This window comes from Saccostrea echinata, unplaced genomic scaffold (genome assembly GCF_033153115.1).
Source record: "Saccostrea echinata isolate AGI-Se365-2 ecotype Australia unplaced genomic scaffold, CSIRO_AGI_Sech_v1 ptg000001l, whole genome shotgun sequence".
NCBI lineage: Eukaryota > Metazoa > Mollusca > Bivalvia > Ostreida > Ostreidae > Saccostrea > Saccostrea echinata.
In genome coordinates, this window is record NW_026889750.1 from 12,363,240 (window position 1) to 12,387,533 (window position 24,294).

The window sequence follows — 24,294 nt, forward strand, 5'->3', positions numbered from 1 at the left end:
TGTAAAAAAATAATTTTACAGTTCAAAAAAGTTTTCACTTTTCAAGTGCGTCCTGATTCCTGCCGAATGTCAATCAAAAGTGCCCTCGTTCTTTACTGTATATACGATTAACCCATGAAAATTTTGTCCCCATGAACAAGTAAAATTTTGCTTGTCACGAGCGTTGACCCCACTTATTAAAAATGATTTCACAGTATAGGAAAAATCTTCACAAGATCAGCAAACCCAGGAGTAATCATTTTGATACAGAAGCATCCTCAGGTTGTGTAGATTCATTTTTCTTCAAATCATGACCCCCGGGATTATGGTAGGGTCACAATTGGGGTTCAAAGTTTTACATAGGAATACATAAGGAAAATCTTTACAAATCTTCACGGGAACAGCAAAGCCATGATTGGTCATTTTGAAATGGAAGCATGCTCCGGTAGTTTAGATTCAAATTTGTTCAAAAATTGACCCCGGGGGTAGGTTGGGGATCAAAGTTTTACTCAGCAAATCCGTGATTAGTCATATTAGGTGGAGCCACCATGGGGGATCATAGTTAGGAATATATAGGAATGAAATATGGAAATAACGAACAGTCCATTTAAACAATACAGATCGGGAGCAGAGCAAACACGGACCTCCAAATAGAAACCCATCAGACGTGGGATCAGGTGCCATGAAAGAAAAAATCTTCAAAACTCTTTTTGACAAGAACAGCAAGGCCATGATTAGTCATATGAATATGGAGGCATCCTCAGGTAATGTCGATTCAACTTTGTTAAATCTTGACCCCGGGGTAGGTTTGGGCCACAACTGGGGGATCAAAGTTTTACTCAGCAAATCCATGATTAGTCATATTATTATGGAAGCATCCTCAGGTAGTGTAGATTCAAATTTGTTCGAATCATGACATTTGATGTGGGGTCACAACGAGGACCAAAGTTTTTCATGGGAATATACAATAGAAAAAAATCTGCTGATGAAGAGCAGCAGAGTCATATTGACTCAGGTGAGCGCTGTAGCCCATGGGCCCTTTGTTTCTTGATATTAAAAAGAAGTTCTTCTAATTCTGCAAACTTTTGCGCAATATGTTTTTAACAAAGTATTTATAGTTAAGAAGTTGTATTTAAAATATCTCCAGAATTCACCTGTGATTCGTGTCTCAAATGTTGACACCTACCAAGAACCGGACAACTCTTTACAGTTTTTGATATGGAATTTTTTATTATTATTATTCAGAATATTGCACATAGGGAACATACGACATCATTAGTCCCGAATTCTCCTCCTACAGTTTTCAAAATAAGATTTTTTTTTATTTTGCATATCAATTGTACATGTATAAGAAATGTACATATATATTATTTGCATTTTGATTATAATGAATTAACTTTTATATAGGAGCTGTGGCACACATAGTCACAAAGTCTCAGAATTTCTCCAATCTTTTTATGATAAAAAAAAAATTAAATTCGGTAAACTCAAATCAGTTAAAAAATTGTTGACATGTGCTATGGTTACCCTAACAATATGCCCTAATGTTTGAAAAATTGCATTTTTGACTATTTTTAGTGCGGTTTTTTAATTTTTTCCTGATCATTACTTTTTAAAGAGTAGATTTCTTTATAACTGGATATCAATCTTTAAGAGCAAGTCCTAATTTCTTCATTTCAAAAACCTCAAATTGAATTCTTAGAATAGAACGTTGCTATGGAAATAATAGGAAAAAATGTATAAAAAGCTGAAACATATTTTATGGTCTTACATATCCTTGTTTGTAGATTCCCAAAACTTTTATGATTGATATTTATGAACAACTAATCTGACTATCAATTTTGACTACCACACAGTCTTTAACTGGATGCAAGAAGCTACCACATAGGGTTTAATATTGCTACGAAGTTAACAAAACTGATCATTCTCCCCTTTTGGTAAGAATAGCAACAGTGTTTTCTTCATCAAATTTTATCAATATATGATCTTTAACTCTAGTTCTTTTAGGTAATTACAATTCAAAGTGAGTCAAATCATATATAATTTCTTGATTTAAAGGTAACTTAATTCCTAAATAGCAAAACAATTATCTCTTTAAACCACTGGTACGTTGTTTCCATAGTTACACTACAACATAGCATTTAATCTCGGTTTTTCTTATGCTAGGCCCATCTCTGTAATAAGGTCATAACGATGTATATTTGCAAGTCTTGATTTCCGAGTTTTTCCTCAAGTAAGTAACGTTATTCAAAACTTCGCAACAAATTTTGTGTGGCCACACTGTGTTGCTATGGCAACCATGAAAATTATTTTAGAACAATATTGACAATTACGTATTTATAACGTAAAGTCAAATATTTTTATAGTTTTTCTTGTTTGGTGATTGAGTTTGATCATGTAACACTCATCGTTATTGAATATCGTGCGCCTTTTCAGCTTTTAAAATGTATTCCAAATGTACTCATGATTACCACTTACTTTGAGATATATATGCTAAATAAAAAGTTTCTCTGTAGCACAAGTTGCAATAAGGTGAAATGTTTTTGTGAGAGTGTTTTGTTTGATTTTGTAAGTCTTTTCAAGGCTAAGAAAAGAATCGAAGTAGCTGAAAATCTCAGTTCTTTTTAAGGCTCAATAAAGAATCGAAGTAGCTGAAAATCTCAAATTTTCAAACTTTTCCGGCAGTTGCCATGACCACCAAGACGCATAGCAAAGTTTTAATTGCTACAGTGTATATGTTTCTTGTGTCACATTTTATTAAAATCTTTGTCCTTGTGTGCTAAAAAATTAAAGTCGTTACAGATAATAGAGAGGTTGAGATTTTAAACTTGTACGCGTACGTGTACGTGTGCACAAACTTTGACGTACACGTTTTTTGTAATTTGTCTGTTGAGATTTTAATGACGTGTAACGTGAACGTGTAGAGTGCAATCGGTGTCTCTGTTTCAACTATTTAGTAGTTTTGTGACATTAGTTTGACTTTAGTTAGTGAACAAAACATGTTAAAATAAGTGTTCATGAAACTTAACATCCTAAATAATTAACAACAATAACAGTTTCACACATAAATTGACCAGTTTTTATTGAAAAAGCTACAAGTTTACAACTACGTGTAGATGCCTTTTTACAAGTTGTAGGAACGTGTAGAAAACTTATCAACGCCAAAACTGATGACGTAATACACAAGAAATTTAGGGAATTCCCCTACTAGACGTACCCGTACACGTACACGTATGAAATCTCAACCTCTCTAAAAAAGACTTTTCTGAAGAACATTCGACTAAAAATGATGTCAAACTTCTTCAGGGGCCTTAATTAATCAATTGCATGCAGATATTTGTACTCCAGTTTTCTATGAATTTTCTTAAAAGCTAAGGAAGCATATGATGATAAAAGAGCCAGGTATGACTAGTTCCGGTTTGACAGAAAGTGAAATCGATCGACGTGACCTTAACAAAACAAAAAAGCATCAGATTTGATTGATATTGTAATATTCCTGAAAGTTTTATAGAAATCAATTCCAGCCGTTTTCGAAAAAAACCTACACAAAATCAATTTTAAAAAACAATATAAACAAGCATTCTGAAAGTATTGCATTAGCAATACTAGTCCCCTACCGGCAAGTGTAATCTGTTTCCCGTTAAGAATTGAAAATGCCATAATTCCGTCGAAAATCAATGAAGCGGGGCGAAACGCAAACTTGATCTATAACTAATCAAGGTAAAGTCACATACGAAAAATCAGCTCAATATCTGAAAGCGTTTAGAAGAAAATTGCGGAAAACCCCTAAAAATTGAAAAGGCCGTAATTCCGTCAAAAATCAATGAAGCGGAACGAAATGCAAACTTGATTTGTAACTCTTCAAGATACACTCACATACCAAAAATCAGCTCAATATCTGCAAGCGTTTAGGAAAAAAGTGCGGAAAACCAAGTGGGACAGACTGACAGACAGACAGAGGGACAGACAGACAGACAGAGGGACAGACAGACAGACAGACGGACAGACAGACAGACAGACGGACGGACAGACGGACGGACAGACTTAGAGGAAACCTATAGTCCCCTCCGGTTTCACCTGTAGGGGACTAATAATTCAGTGATGACGTTTTATGAAATAAATAAACGATTGCTTGCTGTCAGTTTCAACAAGCATTCTGAGAGTATTGCATTAGCAATACTAGTCCCCCACCGGCAAGTGTAATCTGGTTCCCGTTAAGAATTGAAAATGCCATAATTCCGTCAAAAAATAATGAAGCGGGACGAAATGCAAACTTGATCTATAACTAATCAAGGTAAAGTCACACACCAAAAATCAGCTCAATATCTGAAAGCGTTTAGAAGAAAATTGCGGAAAACCTCTAAAAATTGAAAAGGCCGTAATTCCGTCAAAAATCAATGAAGCGGAACGAAATGCAAACTTGATCTGTAACTCATCAAGATACACTCACATACCAAAAATCAGCTCAATATCTGCTAGCGTTTAGGAAAAAAGTGCGGAAAACCAAGTGGGACAGACTGAAAGACAGACAGAGGGACAGACAGACAGACAGACGGACAGACAGACAGACAGACGGACGGACAGACGGACGGACAGACTCAGAGGAAACCTATAGTCCCCTCCGGTTTCACCGGTAGGGGACTAATAAAAATTGCCAGTAACTTAGATCCGACAACCGGAACCGCCACCGTACTCACGTTTTTGCTATTTCATGGCTGTTTATAGAAAATGAAAGTAGAATTTTAATTTAATGTACGATACTTACGATGCAAGTGAAATCTAAATATAGTTTACGGACATCACCTCGTATCTAGTATATTCATAGAGGAGTAAGTAAGAACTCTGGTGCAGCCGTTTATTTGCAAAATTTATTAATTTACAAGTAATAGCTTTTCAAAAAGCTTGCCTGACTAATCAATCAATATCTATGGAACGTATAAGCAAGAGAGGTGCTAAATGTTTCTGTCATCAAGGAGCGATATAGTTGCGATACTTCATTACACAATATACAATTGACTTTCTGAAATGTCATGACCAAATACTACAGATCGAATATCTAAGACATGCCACTATGTGGTCATTTATTAGTTAGCCTACGGGCTAACTAGTTACATTGGGATGAAACTGCATAGAAACTGCGTAGATTATAATTCTGGGGAAAAAAGTTAGACGATTCGTTTTAAAGAAATTCATATTACATGTACTCTCTTACTAGAGGGCGCGCTTCTTCATGCACGCTCTATGGTCAGTGATAGATTGATGAGACAGCCTCTATTATGGACTGATCCGTCGTTCTCGACGAAGTAAATCATGAACAGTTTTAACTGGGAAAGTTGTCTTGGAGCGTTTGAGACAAGAATGCTTCTATGCTGCTCTAGGACACAAAATAAATGGCCGGTACACTTTTTAGCTAGAGCAAAACAAGATAATAATACCCCCGGACAAAACTCACGCGATAGATGGTCTTACCATATACATGGTACATGTATTATAAATGAGTTTATACATCTTTATGTACAGTTTTAAAATTGTTTAGTTTTTCTTTTCAATCGATTTTAGGACCTTTGTCATATTTATAATACGTGCTTTTTTATGAAATGAAAACCAGTACAGATCATGATGTCTTCTTCATTTTCCCGATTCTTTACTTAGAACCTTACGGGAGTGAAGCCCATACCTCTACGGGTACTGACCTACTCTCTTGTCACTGTATTAAAAGGGAACCCTCGTTCATCACAAAGCCACAGGGGCTTGCTCCCGGCGTGTAATAATTATTTAAAAATCATATACGGTAATAGTATTACCGTATATGATTTTTAAATAAATAATTATTACACGCCGGGAGCAAGCCTCTGTGACAAAGCATGAAATAAAAAAAAAAATGCTACTACCTGACTTTCTAAGCTTTTTTAAAACCTAACCTTGTAACGTAAATTATTAATAAATGTAATAAATGGCCGTATGCTTGTTCCCCCTCAATAAAAACGTCTGATGCTTTTTTTTTTATTTGCTTATCAAGGATTTTTGGTAGTTGAAAGTGCCCCCCCAACTGAAAATGTATAGCTGTGCCCCCCCCCCCCCAAATGTTATTGCTTCCTACGGACCTGTAATATTGAAAGAAAAGGTGGAAAACAGACTGAATCAAGAAGGGATGTCCCATTTAAATTACAAGGTTTAGGGAGTTTGTTTATGATTGGACTAGTCCACTTATGGGATAAATAGAAAGAATAATCAGCAAATCCATTGCTTTAGTGTTGCCTGCCCATATACAATGTTTTCTTTTAAAAAATGAGATAAAATTTACTGTTAATAAAAAAATCTGAAGCTTAAGAAACAGGTTAAATGAATAAACTTAATTTATTTCCATAGAAGTTATCACACCCATTCAAAAGAACAATCCAAGAAAAAGGTGCGAAGATAATTTACAGTGTACGTGACATTTGGCGCGAAATGATTTCGTAGAAGGCAAATGGACTGATCCAGTAGTTTAGAAACGCAGAAAAAATTTAAGAGGGACATGCCCGTACAAAGAATCGCAAAGAATAAGCATGTGCATGCAAAAAAAAACTGAAGGAATTAAACACATCATTATTTTGCATCAGTAATATGATTCTTTCTTCTGCAAACTGTATTTGTTTAAATGAAGGTAACAAATTCCGATGTAAATCAGCTTGCACAAAATCTAGTTCATCAAGACTGATCGCTTAGTTTCGGACCATGAAAATATTAATCCTTATACTGCCTGACGCACGTGGCGTCAGGCAATAGGTATACATGTAGATGTATCAGGAAAATGAGTTATTTAAAGCTACTTTCGATATGACCGGAAGAAGTTTTTATTTATCACAAATTCTCAATAATTTTAGAAATATTGAAAAAACTTTTAGCCACTCTAGACCCCTTTTTCTAGGGTTCAGTCCTTTTTTGTTTACATCAGATGAAATATCTTGTTATGTTTTACAACTTTTTTCTCAATATGTTTTGACAAAATATTTACAGGTAAAGTGTTGCAATGTATTGTACAAAAAGTGTTGAAAATTTTGACATTATTATATGCTTTTTTTTTTAATCAGAGTGGATGTGACGTCACGAAAACGGAAGAAAGTTTAAGGTTTTAAGTGAATTTGTGAATCCTGAAAGTTTCTTGGAAATCAATCCAGCCGATTTTGGTCAACTTGGTAAAAAATAATTGATCGGCTAAAAACAGATCATATGAAGCCCTGAATTTTTCTAAACTACTGTCTCCGAGCAGGGGGTGTATTAATCATCGGGCGCAAGATTCTATGAATTTTTCGTGTGTTGATGTTATGCATATGATGTTCAAAAATATTTGAATTAGATTTTTAATTTATTTTTTTTTATTTAGTTTGGTACTGAACTCTAAAACAAATCCTGTCAAGGTCTTGAGCTGGATAAATTCGTTGGATGGTAAATTCGTTTGGGACCTATTACGGAGTCATCCAGGATGTGAAATGGAAATCTGGATGACTCCTTATAAGCATGTTAAGGTCCGAAACTTAAATTAAGGATTTTCATTTCTCAGCCGGGGGTTGATTTTCTTTGTTTTTAAATAGTTTTACTTTGTTATAAAATGTGTATGACTTTAGCAATAAAATAATTATCTCACCTGGTCAACTTTCCGGTTCAAACACATTTTTCTCACACCTAATTTTCAAGTGTGTACAAAACGGGAACAAAACGTTACAATGTACACAGTTTGGGGGCTAATACGGAGTCATCCAGGGAGTTTGTTTCTGTTTTGCACACATCTGAAAATTAGTAATACGTAATACTTAATACTACGTTATACTTCAAAATACATGTGTTCTAGTATTTACATTATATTAAGTGTATAGAGTATTAAGTATTTACATTATATTAAGTGTAATAGAGTTTTATCAGTTACAAAGTTAGTGACCGAACCTAATACGGAGTCATCCAAGATGTGAAATAGAAATCTGTATTGGGCGTAGCGAAGAAAAGTTCCTGTACGGATTTCTGTTTTACACCCTGGTTGATTCCGAATTAGGTCACTAACTGGCTGTGTAACGAATTTATACCGCTGAAGAACTTAACATGATTGGAATCGAGATCAGTAACATATTCTCAGTTCATCAAAGTTAAAATAGTACAATGACTTTCAACGAACAAATCGTTTGCTTACCGTCATTTGTTTACATCAGAGACACGTAGAACAGAATTTCGCGCCCAATTTTTCATACACCTCTTTTAGGAGAGGATGTATTACAAAATTTCAGGGCATCATGTGATCTGTTTTAACCAATCAATCTTCTACAAATTAGTCTGAAGTTTGACAAGTCATTCATATAGCAGGACAGCGTGAATTTTGATTGGCTTTTAATTACATAATTAATTGATTAGGTGTACTTTGTTTCAAAGAAATACTTTGGAATGTGAAACAATTTTTAACAAATTTATTCAAGTATAGGTCAGGATTTTACATAACCCCTACAACCCAACCTGACTAGGGGGTTTGGGGTTTTAATAACTTAAATCACAATCACTCACCCATTCATACGGAAAGGTTTTCACTCAAAAGACAGAAAGGAAGAGATGGAGAAAAGGGAAGGCTACTCTGGCTGTTTCTTACAAACTCTATATAATCATTATGTAATCCAATAACATTTTATTTTAAGGAATGAACATCATCTAGTTAAGTATGGTTTTATACGTGTTTGGGTATATTTGCTATGAAAAAGAAATTTGGATCTAACTGCTTTATAAATTTTCAAGTATACATACATAGACATAAATTCACATACACACATCTCTGCAAGATAGTGCAGTAATATTTGAATCAAGAACAAATGCAAAAATATAAAGAACAATCTGCTATTTAAACGATATATCACTCTATTCATGCATATACATACTCTAATTCGATCAGTTTTGTAAAAGGTTTCCATATCTTATCAAGTAAACTAATTCACTTGTTTTTAAATGCTCTTTGTCTTTCAATTTTATACAAATTGGTCCAAATAGCTTTAAAGTTGTTTAAATATCCTTAAAAATTCCTTAAGTTTACATCTAGAATAGTATATATAACATTTCACATGACTTTATAAAATTAATCATTTCAATTTCAGCATAACCAAATAAAAATGTTTCCTTATCAATTACAATATTAAGGGGAAGAAGGACCTTTAGCTGAAAAAATACCTGTCATTCAATTTTTTTTATATTTTGTATATTTCTTATTAAGTATGTCCCACATATCTTAAAGCAGTTATATCATTAGGTTTCTAACCTTATTTTAGAGATATTGATTGACAAATATTATGCCCTACAGTATCTAAGTGGAGTTTTAATTCTCCATGTTTCCGGGCTCATTACTCTGTCCATAATTGGATTTTTAAAGTATATATAAAAAAATATGTAAGTGAACATGTATCTTTTAAAATATTTCAGAGTATGAATTGGGTTTAAAATTCGAAAAGCCAAGTTTCATCTATCACACTGCATCTGGATAGGGAAAATTACGAACTTTTTAAGACAACTTAAACAACTAAAAACGTAATTTACAAAAAATCCTATCATTCAATATTTTTAAATTTACGTTGAAATGCAAGTCCTTCAAATTACATGTATTTATTAACTGTAAAAATTTCGAATGGTGAAGCTGACCTCGATATTGCACAGGACATCGTTAAAGACGACATAAGCAGGACAAAAACTTGTCATGTTTACATTTCTCGAGTACGGGAAAAACCAACAATGACGTCACATGTAAGCTACATGTAAATAAGTGAAATAAGATATACCTACATAAGATTTCCGTCATCAGCCATGCAAAAATAATTTTTGTGTTCCCCGTTTCTCAAAATACCTCATCATATACTGATTATGACCTGTTTTTACATAATAATACCGCCCTTGTATTCACCGAGTATGATTTTGCTGTACTAGCAGATCGTGTATGACGTCACCGACTTGTTGGACGCGCAGTTTAAAGAAACAGAGGAGTGGATCAATCTTTTTTCATAATTTGTTAATGTTTACAAGAATGTTAAACTTTTTATTTTTTTAATATAAGATGGTAATTAAAGTTCAAAAATTGTCAAAAATTTATACAAGAACTGATGCTTTACACGTTTTGCACTTATATAAACGGAGACTATGACGTAGTTAAACAGTCATGTGACCATGTGTCCTTCATCCCCTTAAATGAAAAGAAGTCATTGAACCAAGCATAAACATTTGTTAAAAATATATTTACCTAAAAAAAGATGCTCTAATGTTTCACTTTATCTACTACAAAAGCTGCATAAATCATTATCTAGTTTTTTAATTTTTTTTCAAAAAGATGTTTGTTGTTAAGTTTTTATGATTTATTCGCCGTTGCAACCACTGTAATCTTCTATCTTTGATCACTTTAAAACATTTAAATTTATATTTTCCCACTCTTGCTTTGATATTAAAAAATACTGATCCCATTTTTTTTTTGACCGGTAGGCTTTTCTTCACCATCATTTAAAATTCTGTATACTTTTTTGTTTCCCTTATTATCCAATACAAGAGGGATAATCTGTAATGGAATAAGGGGTTTTTGTTCTTCATTCAGGTTTGTAACTGATTAGTCTCTTATACATTTCTTTACTGCTTGTGTTACACTTAAAAATTCTAAAAAAGTTTGTTTTTACATTTTTGTATACCGTAATAAAATCGTTATAATTCATAAAGTTAACATCTTTATCCAACAATGAATTAACCGTATAAACATTATTTTCATACCATGATTTAAAAAAAAGGTCTTTTTATCCACCTTAATATTTTCGTTAAACCTTAAACATTTTTGCACATTTATTTGGATATGTTTTCTTTTTCATGACATGTGCAAAGCTGTCTCCATGACTAAAACGTCAATCCAAAACAGATTTTTAAACTTCTTAACTTTCTGCAAAGCATAAATTTGCCCATATTTTATTGCTTGGGAAATATCAACTTCTGCCCCTATAACACACTGCCATTTGGCTTTATCTTGTAATATCTTTCTAATCCATACTTGCATTAAAATGTTCAACATTAACCATTTTCAATCCCCCATTCACATATTCCTGAGTAACAATTGATTTTTTTAATTTTGGAAACTGGACTTTTCCATAATAATTCAAAATACATATGATTTAGCTTTCCAAAATAAGATTTTTAGGTAGGGTTGGTAAGGAGATAAACAAGTGTACTATTTTTGAAATAGGACTTGATGATTGTTATTCGTCCTAATGGTGCGAGATTCCTTCTTTTCTATTGATTTAATAAGCTTGGAAGGCATTATTTTTGAGTTGTAATTTGCTTTCAGCATTTGCTCTAAGTCAATATTAAATTCTGTTCCTAGAACTTGAAAGGATTTACTTCCCCAAATCAGCTCTGTATTATTCAGTAGCGTTTCTACACAAAACCTTTTGCTACCAATCCATATAACCTGACTTTAAATTTAAATAATTAACTTTTAAACCAGACAAATGCTTGAAATCATTAAGCTCCTGTGCAGTTGTTTCTAAGGTCGTTATAGTTCCATCTAGAAAAAAGAAAAATTCTGATACCCTTAATTTTTTCATTACCTCTTAATTTTATTGCTTATATTTCTGTACAAAATATAAATAAATATGGGCATATTGGGTCTCCCTTTCTACAACCTCTTCCATTTCTGAACCATCTTGATAATTTACCACCCTGATTAATTGCTGTTGAAATATTCTTGTAAAAAAAACTTGAACCCATTTTCTAAAAGATTCTTTAAAATAAAAGAATTTCATAAAATAAAATAGTAAAAAATAAAAAAAATAATAATAGAATAGTAATTTCAACGCTTTTTCAGAATCAGTAAGAAGAATCATACCAAAAATATTTTTGACTGGAGTATAATCAGTCTTGTGTTTTCTGATATATTTCTACCTGGTAAAAATCCTGTTTGGTCCCCGTGTATTTTTTTTTGGTAAGACAGATTTTATTTTACTTGCTATACACCCTGACCCAATTTTATAGACTGTGTTTCGTAACGAAACTGGTCTCCAATTCTTTAAGTACTGTTTAGGTTATTTGGTTTTGGTAGACAAACAATAACCCCCTGTTTCCGAGTGACTGATAATTCTCCTTTTTCATAGGCAAAATTTAAAGACCTTACCACGAAATAAATATTTGTTAATGGGTTAAATGGAATGGTGAATCATTTGACAGTAGGTTAGCTGTTAGGGAACATCTGCTTCAGGCCTCCGTTACAATTACAACAGTATACACTTATTTCGTGACTTCGAGGGGGAACAGTCAAACTGTTGTCCCGAGATGATGGGAAAGACCTAGGAAATAGTTGCCCGAGGCCGAAGGCCAAGGGCAACAGTTTTCCAGAACTTCCCCATTATCGAGGGATAACAGTTTGACTGTTTCCCGAGTTGTCATGAAATAACTGTTTTATTACTATATAATTTCTTATTAAAGTAATAATATAGAAATGTTAATCAATGGATTTTAAAAAGTTTAGATATAACATTCTGAGTCAGTTGTTTAAGGCAAAGATCTATAGGGAGTGAAACGGGCCTACATTTTCCCAAATTACCCTCAGAAAAGGTGTTCCCGGCCTCTTCTTTGAAATGATATTAAATTGAATATGTATAGATTCGGGATTACTTTTCAAATGATGATTTCAAATTGAATGCCATGAAAATGCTTCATTTTCTACAGAATTCAATATTATAGCTGTAAAATAGGGGAAATTAATTAAGACGTCACAATGAACCAGTTCAGCCATGCAACAGTTTATTCTGTTATTCTGTGATCGGATAACAGTTTGACTGTTTCATGGTGTGCAAAAACATTAAAATGATTCAGGAAACAGTTCAAAATGCCTCCTTACAATTTATATAGTAGGTTAAGTAATAATATACAATTAGTGTTGTTTTTGAGGTCAATACGATGATTTAGCCACCTGAGGAGTACAATATTCACCGTGCCCGAAGGGCGAGGTGAATATTGTATTTCAAAGGTGGCTAAATCATCGTATTGACTGAAAAACATCAATATTCGTTTTATTATATGAATCAATAATTAAATGATACGAACTCATTGAGTAGTTCATGCAATCTTACTTGTTTACATTTGCTGAAGGTCGCCCGCGTGGCGCAGTGGTGAGAGCGTCTGCTCTAGAGTCGCGAAGTAAAGAGTTGATCCTTACGTCCCGGGTTCGAATCCCACTGGGGACGTGGAGGCCGGTCCTTCGGATGAGACCGTATAAACCGAGGTCCCGTGTCGCAGTAGGTGCTGGCACGAAAAAGATCCCTCACTGCTCAATGGCCGTAAGTGCCGAGTATAGGACAAAATTTGCAGCTTTTCACCGGCAAATGGTGGCGTCTCCATATGAGTGAAAAATTCTCGATAAGGGACGTTAAACAACATACAAACAAACAAAAAAACATTTGCTGAAGTCCTAGCTAAATGCAATGAGAGAAGCGGGGTTATATAAACATTACTGGTCATATTAATTTATAACTTTTCAAATCTACTTTAGTTGCTATGAAAAAAAGAAATAATATCAGGCTCTTTCATTTATATAATAGATTTTGAAAAGGGGGGGGGGGATTATCAGGGGAAAATGACAGCTGAAAAAAATCTTTGATTAGCCCCCACAAAAAGAGAATTCTTTTAACTTCAAATTTTCTTTTATGGTTGGGTGGGGTTAGGGGTGGCGGATTAAATAAATTTTTAGTCTACGCTCAGAATTTTTTTTGGGGGGGGGGGGTGTCCACTGCACCCAACCCCCACAACCATCCCCACCCTAAATTACATATTCCCTAATGTTATGTTCACCTGAGTGAAAGTCAGTAGCAAGTGAACTAGCATTCCAAAACTATTTGTATCTATTTGGAATTTCCCAATCTATTTTTATATTTTTAGACCAATTTAGAGAAAATAAATCCTTATATTCACCTGGAAGTTCACGTGCAGGTGAATATAACGTTTTGTTTTTTTTGTTTGTTTTTTTTTACATTGTTGGATCTCAGCCACTCATAAAGATACAAATTATTCACTCATATAATAAAACTAGTTAAAATTAAAAATATCTAAATATTTCACCTCAACATGCCCAGGTCTGGTTTCAGTTGTTGGTCCTATATCGGAAGACGCGAGGCACATAATGGTGTTCAAGCTTTGTCGGCAGCCCCTAATTGTATGGTTGTAAGTATTTTATTCACAATCAAACGTTTTGAATTCATTCTCTTGTCTCGTAAAAAGTGTAAATTTATGGAAGTAGAACTTTACAGAACGAAGGTTCCTTGTTACATGAATTGGGTCATGTAATTGGATTTTGGCATGAGCACTCCCGGCCTGACAGAGATAGTCACATTAACGTGGAAAACGATTCAATAGAAGAAGGGAAATTATTCAACTTTTACAAAAGCAGCTGGCAGAATGTGGAGACGAAAAACGTCAGCTACGATGTCAGCTCTATAATGCATTATTCTGCCACCGTAAGTTTATTCACTTTTGATATTTGTCAATACAGCTGAATTGTTCTATCTTTTGGACATAACAATTTTGTTGTTGTTCGCAATAATTACATGTACATGTAATAACCAGGGGGTTCCCAATATATATATATATATATATATATATATATATATATATATATATATATAAGTAAAATATATTGAAATTATGTTATAAGGCACTAAAAGAACATCAATGTAAGAAACCTATAAATCGGTGTAATTTAGTTTATTAAACAGAGATTTTGCCGATAATAATGGGGAAGCAAGAGGGAGCAGGGGAGCATTTATAACTGTCTCCGTTACGGTCTCCTTTACTATTAGAACTAGTTTGGGATTGGTGTATATGCAGCCTAATACTGATACATTTAATTACCTGCATCAAAGAGGTTGAACTTGAACTGACTATTTTTTTTACACGCCATTTGATGTTTACATCTTATTCAAATCAATATTTTCATGAAAGTTTCAAGATAATGTTATTAAAAATAAGAGAATTCAAAGTTTTGAAAGTTTGATGACCCCTAGACGGTAAAATAGTCGGAAAGACACCAAAACAAGTGATGCCTATATGTTATCCACTCGACACAGACAAACAAAACGGGAACAACATCTCATCAATATATATAGGTCGAATCCAAATTGGTATCCCATAGGCGACATTGTTGACGTTTCATCTCATAACAATTTTCATCAAATGAAATAATTCTAGTCTCTCCTTGATTAAAATTTCGGGATGGTATGTTGCAACGCAAAATGTAATAACGACACATAATGCAATAAACTGAAATTATTAAATTTTGCGTATAGATAAAAGCAAAACTTGGAGCATCCCGAGCGTTACCACTCGTGATGACCATTATTACAGAGAATTAAGATAAACAAACAACATATTCTAATACATTATAAATTTGTTATATAATATCGGAATTTTGCATCCCTGATTTTAACACAGGCATGCGCCCTGTATTTCACACCATGTATCATCACCCTTTATTTCACCCTTTATCACACCTTTATTACACCTTTCCGGAACACCTCTGTACTTTTCATTCGGAGTACCTTTGATCCCTTTCTATTGTTAATGATGTTTACCTAAATTTCATTTTTTTAATTAGATATTTTATGTCATTCAAAATATATAATTATTTTGTTTAATTTATAACTATTTTAATTCTTATCGCTGAATAAATTGTCTTTGATAAGTGATGACAAAAATTCAACAAAATAGATGAACACATTCAATTATTAATAATGCATTTACATGTACATGTATAAATGAATTGTGGACATTATTTTCAAATATGTAATAAAAACAACAATATATATCAAAATCTGTATTACACCCCATGCATATAAACCCTCGACCAATATCAGCCATCTGGCTTTCGGCCCTCGGGCTGATATTGGAGCCTTGGGTTGATATGGGGTGTGACACAGATTTTGCCATGTATTATTCTATATTTACTAATCTGATAAAAATGTAATGCATAGAACCATACGAGAACAATTTTAACCACTGTGAACAAACCAGTTTTGTTCTGGTTTGTACTGTAAGGACATGTTCAGTATTATATCAATCAATTAGATTTTAAATGCATTATGAAGAATAAGATTCACTTAGGGCTTTTCTAAAAAATTAAAACTTTTCATTTTTTGTCGAAAATACATAAAATTTCACTTGCGACATTGGTGGAGTCCTGCATATTTATAAAAATGACGTACTTTTCTCGCTAGTCTATGTATAATAACGTCATGAATTGCGTCATTATCCTCAAATCCTGAAAAATTATTCAAAAATGGCCAAAAGTTTAAGCAATTTTTCACTATTTTGCATAGAGCCCAACCTCTGATCAAGAATGTGCAATTATAAAATGAAAGAACTGTTTCAGAAGATTATACTACATGTTTTATTCTTTGGAGGGAGGGGTGGGCTCATTTTTTAATCTTTGCTGAAGGTATCAAATACACCCGTTTTCTGCAAAATTCAAGAACATTGCAACTTCACAAAGCCTGTTTTTAAATACTTTGACTCTCAGAGGAATTTTTTTTATAGGAAATGAATCCACTAAAAGTCTCTACATCATATCATGTTTGAAATAGGACATTGGGACTAGTTCAGTTAATTGGTAAAAAGGCAGGGCCATTTTATGGATAAAGTGAACCTAGCTCTTTCTTTCTGAGGATTTCATTGAATTGACGCTTACAGATGTATATCTTCACCGACGGTAAATCCAGCTTACTTTGCTCTGCTATCTCTTGTGGAAAAAAATAATTGTTATACCTTATAAAAATTGGTTCCTATATAAATCTATGCTTAAAAAAGTATATAAAAATTTTTAAGTATATAAAAAATTATATACTTAAAAAAGTATAACATTTCCAATGTTTTTCTGCGCGGTCATAAAAAAATCGATGTTGGACCGCAGAGTTAATTTAAAAATGAATTGCCTAAAAGATAGATAATTGTAGGAAAATACAAAGCCCCTAACAGAATGTTTTAAGTGTTTGAAAAGGCGAGAATTTAAAACTGTACCAGGTGGGTTTGAACCACGACTCAGAAAAGCAATAAGCGAAAATAAACTTTGCGGGTTATAAAGGATCATTCCTTATAAGGCCGTTTTTAGGCCTACAATGACTTCATTTTTTTGAAATAATATTTTTTCCTTTCAAAACTGCATGAAACAGTAGGTTAATGTTTCAATTTAGTAATCGAACTGTGTGCTAGAAATAAAGGAAAAAAATACTTTTTATATACTATAAGGTGTGGATATAAGTTATTTATAATAATTATTTATAATTATAGATTAGTTTATCTATGCCACTTCTTTGTATTTATTCCTCAGGAGTACATTATATCTGTTAGTACTAGAGATGATAAAAGCTAACTGTGTTGTAGTGGGAAAAATTGCAATTGTGTTATTAACTTGTTTTTCGATAGGTACACACGTAACTTTTATAGATAGGGAATTACTGACATAAAATAAAAGTTTCATAATTGGAATTCTCGCCTCGACCTTTCAGAGGAACGCTCATATATCTCCGTATGAGTGACATAGGATCCAAGTATTTTATGATACCTGGATGTAGAGCGGAATCAATCTATTGGGACTTCAGAATGCAACACACATATTTGGTAGCTTTATAGCTACAAAAACAGCAGTTCTGTCTTAGAAAATTAAATCCAGGAAGAGGGGATCCCTAAAGGTCACATGTGCTTGATAATTGAATGTTGCTTGACCGTATTTTAGTATTTTCACCCAGGTAAAGAGATCATCCACTTTAGGCGAAGTGTTATAATTTTGATTTATGTATGGTGTTTCATTACTGACCAATGTCTACAGTGGCACGGGATCTTTTTTTTTAAGCTATTACCCAAAAGATCCATGACTTCTACTTATAATGCTGAGGACTTAGCAAAGAAACAGTCACCACCCAGTTAAACAACTTTGTTTTTGACGCGGCTCCAGGAACGAAAATTGAATGATAATGGTCATTTATAGTATCAAACTATGCTTTTTGTAGTCCTTTAAGATTACATTAACAAGAAATTTCCTGCGATCTCCGTTGCTCAGTTTATATCTCTAGATATTTTTGTGTTTAAACGCAATAATTTTGCGATTAAACGCAATAATCTTTGTGTTAAAAGGCAATCATATGTATCAAACCTTGCAGAATACAACGGACCCACGCATACTGATATATTTTCTTTCTTTCTTTTTTACTTATTAGGAAATTGTGTATTGTATAGCTTTGTAGAATCAGATTTCCTCCGAGCAAACGCTCTCTGAAAGGATAAATCATTGATGTGCATTTATAGAGGAGAAAAAAATATCGGGTTGTAAAAACAAAGGCAACCTAAGAACGAGACATGCCTTTGACTTATTAGATCGCTATACTCTTGATAAATATTTGGTCAGTTGCTTACAATAACAAATCACTTTTCTATTTGTTTTTTTTTTCCTACTTTGAAACAATTTCTGCAACAATTAGAATGGATCTTCTAAATAAAAGACTAAAGAAAAAAAAATGGTTGACAAACTTTCCCCCACGTTGCGGTCACAAAATTTAACCCATGTATAAATGGATTCAGGAAAAGACTAATGGAATGTTGGAACTACGTACAACATGATGAAGTATTTAGACTTAAAAGTATCGCAACCTTTCCTATGGTTGCATACAGTAAACACAAGAACATAGGTGATGGAATCATATGAGATCAAAATCAAATGAAAACAGATTGATCGATGTGTACTACCAAATTGACAAGTTTTTATTAATCCCACTGAAACTTTCTTAATTAATTTTGATACGTAAGAAATTGATCAAAGACTTCACTAAGAGTGTTGGGTTCTAATACGTTTAAGACATTCTGGTTGTTAGGATGCCATTGTTTAACTACAATTTTCAAAAACTGGAAAATTTTGCAAAAAGACACAGAACCAAAAGGTTCTTTGAAGTGTTGGATCCTAGTAATTATGAACTTTGTCTTATTTATGTATAATTTTGAAACTACGGTATCATTGTGTTTAAGTGCAAAACGAATCCTTAAAAGGAAGGATTATTGCGTTTAAACGCAAAGATTATTGCGATTAAACGCAATAATTATTACGTTTAAACGCAAAAATTATTGCGTTGAAACGCAAAAATTATTGCGTTTAATCGCAATATCATTGCGTTTAATCGCAATATCATTGCGTTCAATCGCAATACTATTGCGTTTAATCGCAATATTATTGCGTTTAAACGCAAAAATATTATTGCGTTTAAACGCAAAAATTGTTGCGTTTAATCGCAAAATTATTGCGTTTAAACGCAAAAGATTCAGAGTCATAGTTCAGGTCATAAAAAATTGTCTTAACTCTTAAATGAATCAATCTTTGTATTTATACCATCGTCTTCAACTTCCCTCAATATAATTTTTTTTCTCCATCCATGAGTCTACTCTGCTCTGTTTTTTGCAAATATAACAACAAATTATTTGTCGTAAACGGGCATTTATTAGAATACCAAACAAATTAACCAAATATGTACAAAAATTACACATGCCCATATTTGAATATATCCCTTATAAGGATATTAATATACAGAATCAATCTTTGTATTTATTACTTAAGTTTGGTATGTTTCCGACATAAATAAACATTTTTTGATAAATTACATTTAAAAACAACCGTAGAAACTTGATGTACATATAAATAGACCTTCCCCATTTTTTTCTTTATTTGACCGAACATTTGTGATCTCTATATCACGTGACTTAGGTAATCGATGTTGAAAAACAAACATCAAAATCATAAAATAAAATGATCAAAATTATTATTATTATTTTTTTTTTTTTTTAAATCACATTTTAAAGAGATTTTATCGTAGGCCGGAAAATGACCTATAAAGGTATTTTTCCGGAAAAGTGTTCCCCGAGCCATATAGGTCATTTCTTTTTTTAAAAAATGAGTTGTTCCTTTCTGTTACTTTCAATTACTTCAGTAAATCCTTTAAGACTGGTTGAAATTTGAAATAATTTCATTATTCTATAGTAAATTTGGAAACAAAACACATTTTCTCCACGTTCTTGTTCGGCCAAAAATAATAGTACCCACTTGTAAGATGAAAGGGAAAGTAATGATCTTTCAAATTCCTAACATTTCAATATAAAGGACACATATGGAAATATATTTTAAATATTCTTATTAGTCACATATCTAACAAAAATTTCCCCTTAATTTCGTCTGCAAAATAAAGAAATTTAATTTTCTTTGTGCTCTACTTTCTTCCGATTTTCAAAATAATTAGCGTATGTTTCGATGTAAGCCTAATTTCTTTTCAGGCATTTGCCGCTGTTCAGGGTGGTGGAACATTTGTGAAGCCGACACTTATTGCAAGGGATGTCCGCCTTCAACGTGCCCTTGGTCAAAGACAGGAGTTTTCTTTTTATGACGCAAAGCTTGCAAACTTGGCTTACTGTCAGGGTAAGGAAGACTTTTTAGCTCACCTAAGCCGAAGGCTCAAGTGAGCTTTTCTGATCGAAATTTGTCCGTTATCTGTCGTCGTCTTCGTTGTCGTAAACTTTTCACATTTTCATCTTCTTCTCAAGAACCACTGGGCCAATTTTAACCAAACTTGCCACAAAGTATCCTTGGGAAAGGGGATACAAGTTTCTTCAAATGAAGGGCCACACCTTCTTTCAAGGGAAGATAATTATGATTTCGTGAAAAATTAATGGCATTATTTAAAAATCTTTTTCTCAAGAACCACTGTTCTTGAAAACATGAAACTTATGTGGAATCATTGTGAGGTATTGTAAATTCAAATTTGTTCAAATCATGACCCCCAGGGGTCAGGTGGGGCCTACAATGGGGATCAAATTTTTACATAGGAATACATAGAAAAATCTTCTTCTCAAGAACAGCAAAATCAGTGCGATATTTAACTCTGGACACGACATTGTCCAGACTTTTTACTACCAATTCTAATTGTGATGTCCAAAAATAAATTATAGCACTTGGTAGTATTTCTTTGCAGTATCTACGGGTCTCATGTTGAACTCTCAAATATCTCCTTTTTTAAAGATATGAGGACCAAAAAGTCATAATCCCATGGGAGAATGGAGGGATTTTTAGTTCTAACAATATCCCACCTTTCTCACATGGGAGAAAAAGTGTCATATGGGATATTTTCTCCCATTGGGATTTTTTCTCCCACAAATTTGCTCAAATGGGATAAATCCCATGGATATTGACAATGAGTCATTTTCTCCCATACATTGTTAAACATGGGGTATATCCCATAGATTATGACGAGTGAGATATCATTAACATAAACTATGGTAGGGTGGGGCCACAATTTTTGATCAAATCTTTACATAGGAATACAAAGGAAAAATCTTTAAAATTCTTCACAAGAACAGCAAAGCCATGATTGGTCATAATAATATAAAAGCATCCTCATGTAATGTAGATTTAAATTTGTTCAATTCATGACCCCCCAGGAGAACAGAGGGGCCATAACAGGGGATCATAGTTATACAAAGGAATATTTAGGATATATCAATAAAAATTTTCCTCTTAAGAACAGCAAAGCCATTATGTATCATATTAATTCAGAAGCATCCTTAGGAAGTGTAGATTTAATTCAGGTTTGTTCAAATCCCCCCTCCCCCCGCTCCCGAACCACTAATCTCTAAATATCTAAACTTTTCAATACTGAACTGATTTCTGCTTTTTCCTAGCCAAAGTGCTTAGGTGAGCGATGTGGCCCCTGGGCCTCTTGTTCTTTATATTTTCAAAAATGAAATGAAACGATGACCTGTAAAATACCCTATGATCACTTACATGTAAAATACCCAATGATCACCTACATGTAAAATACCCTACGATCAGTTACATGTAAAATACCCTATGATCACTTACATGTAAAATACCCAATGATCACCTACATGTCAAATACCCTACGATCAGTTACATGTAAAATACCCTATGATCACTTACATGTAAAATACCCTATGATCACTTACATATAAAATACCCAATGATCACTTACATATAAAATGTTATCATTTCCTTTCACATAGACGTGTGTGATCCTTCACTTTTGGCTAAAACTTGCCTCCACGATGGTTACCAGGATCCCAAAAACTGTTCCAGATGCCGCTGTGCAGACGGACTAGGGGGAGACTACTGCGAAAATGTTCAAATACATCCTCAAAGTACCGGTAAATTAGTCTTCATCCTCATTGAATAAGTTAAAAGTTAAATTATCTTCATAATTTTTTGCTCGTTGTTGTTCTTTGAATTCAGTCGGATTATATGCTACATCGTATGGGTTAAAACTCTCACCGAAATTCTAATTTGGTTATAGTGAAAAGCGGAGAAATCTTTGTTTCCGATAAACCAATAATGATTTCTGCATATACAACGAGTGATTATAGGAAAGGGACAAAATTATCCTGGCTCTTTAAGGTAAGTTCTTTAAAGCACAAACAGAAACATATGAATTATTAAACAAAGGGAGGTCTCTGTAGATATCAATTTGATTTTTTTTTACACAGCTTTGGGTTTTTTTTTCAGACTGAGCCGAACAAAAACATCAAACTAACTTTTAAAGGAGATTTCATGATGTATTATAATTGCACAGATGACCCTAATGAAAAGTGCCGGGATTATGTTGAAGTTCGGTATTACCACAATCTAGCAAATCCCGGAGCAAGGTATATACGTGCACTAGAAAACGGGAAAGATAAATTGTTTAAAAATGCGTGTTTTATATAAATCACTGATTAAATACTAGTTATTTATATTTTGATTTTCAGATTTTGTTGTTTCAATAAAAATGACAAAACCCCTCCCCTCTTGTCAGAGGGAAATCAGATGCTGGTGTTGATGCGCGCTTTTGGAGATGGTAAAAAAGGCTTCGAGGCGGAGGTGGTTTCAGGTAAAAATTTCTTTGAGTGGTTAATATTTATCAAAAGCCAGCACTACATATATAGTCCAGAAATCTGTATTATGTTAGGGTTAATGTACGAGTAGCGCTGTAGCAACCTCTAATGATAAAACGCCTCTTAATGATACAAATATCATTAAGCGTTGCAATTGCAACGCTCAGTGCCATAAATTATTGCATTAATAGTTGACATTCACAACAGCTAATGCTAAATCGCCACTTAATGATAGAATTATATTATTAAGCGTCACAAATGCAGAGCAACATCGACGCTTAATGAAACAAGCAAATATCTACATAATTGACGGTTAATGATACACACTAGTATATCATTAAGCGTTGCAGTCGCATCCTTTAATGATAAAAAAAAAATCCCCCCCCCCCCCACCGGGATCTTGACGTCATATGCATCGTTATTTGACTGTGTGAATGTGATATATTTTTTTATCATTCTTTTTATTTTTTTCTATCTCGCATGTTTCATTTCAAAAAGATCTTTACTGGTATTTTACCGGTGTTGTAGACTAGGATTTCCTCCATAGCCAGCTTTTCTCCAGGAAATTGTACCATAGAGTTGGATTTCCCCCGAGGGGAAATCTCACACCAGAGCCAATTTTCCCCCTCTTTCTTTCTCAGAGTAGGATTTCCGCCATCGTTATGGAGTTACCGCAATATTTTTGTGAAAAAAGATAAACGACACACTGATGTTTAAATGAAAATGAATGTTTTTGACTTGTATACTGTTCAATTGTAGTAAGAATTTTCTTAGCATATTTTTCCAATCATGGAGACTCAACCCGAATATTTAGCTTTCAAAAGAAATGTAAAACTCCTCATATTCGAAACCTTAACACTTCTAATGGCGCAGCGATACTTGTATTTGTCACATATTTTCAATGTGCAGTAAATCAAAGCTATCTAATGTTTAAAGATTCAGTTTGTTTTCAAAGAAAGTAATTTATATATACCTTTTACTACTTGTATGTTGTTTGAATCCAATGAACGAAAGAATGGTTTGAGTTAGTATCTCAATAGAACGAATTAATTATATCACAACGAGTTCGATTTGCGCTGAGAAAAATGAGATGTAAATTCTTCGTATGTTTCAATACATCTGTAAGGCCGTCACGGTAGCTCAGTCGGTAGAGCGCTCGCTCCGTGATCGGAAGGTCGTGTGTTCGAATCTCGGCAGCGACTGACCTAAGTCGATAAAAAAATAGTAGCAACTGTTCCTTCGCCAGGCGGTTGGCACTTTGAAGTGAAAGTTGCGGGTCCTTCGGATGAGATCTTAAAAACCGAGGCCCCGTGTCACGGCAGGTGTTGGCACAATATAGATCCCTCACTGCTCAATGGCCCTGAGTGCCAAGTAAAGGTCTAA

General features: G+C 33.5%; 1 protein-coding gene across 2 annotated transcripts in view; it reads left to right on the forward strand.

The window, feature by feature from the left end:
* The window catches only part of LOC133185349 (zinc metalloproteinase dpy-31-like), a 61,948-nt gene that overhangs the window by 24,906 nt on the left and 12,748 nt on the right, over window positions 1–24,294 (forward strand). The window contains exons 5-11 of one of the 2 annotated variants that reach the window (XM_061320501.1): window positions 14,079–14,166; window positions 14,253–14,459; window positions 20,305–20,446; window positions 22,048–22,188; window positions 22,335–22,435; window positions 22,544–22,683; window positions 22,786–22,907. In XM_061320501.1, coding sequence (XP_061176485.1) covers window positions 14,079–14,166; window positions 14,253–14,459; window positions 20,305–20,446; window positions 22,048–22,188; window positions 22,335–22,435; window positions 22,544–22,683; window positions 22,786–22,907 — 941 coding nt within the window. The remainder of the gene's footprint in view (window positions 1–14,078; window positions 14,167–14,252; window positions 14,460–20,304; window positions 20,447–22,047; window positions 22,189–22,334; window positions 22,436–22,543; window positions 22,684–22,785; window positions 22,908–24,294) is intronic. The other variant, XM_061320510.1, reaches the window with a different exon arrangement.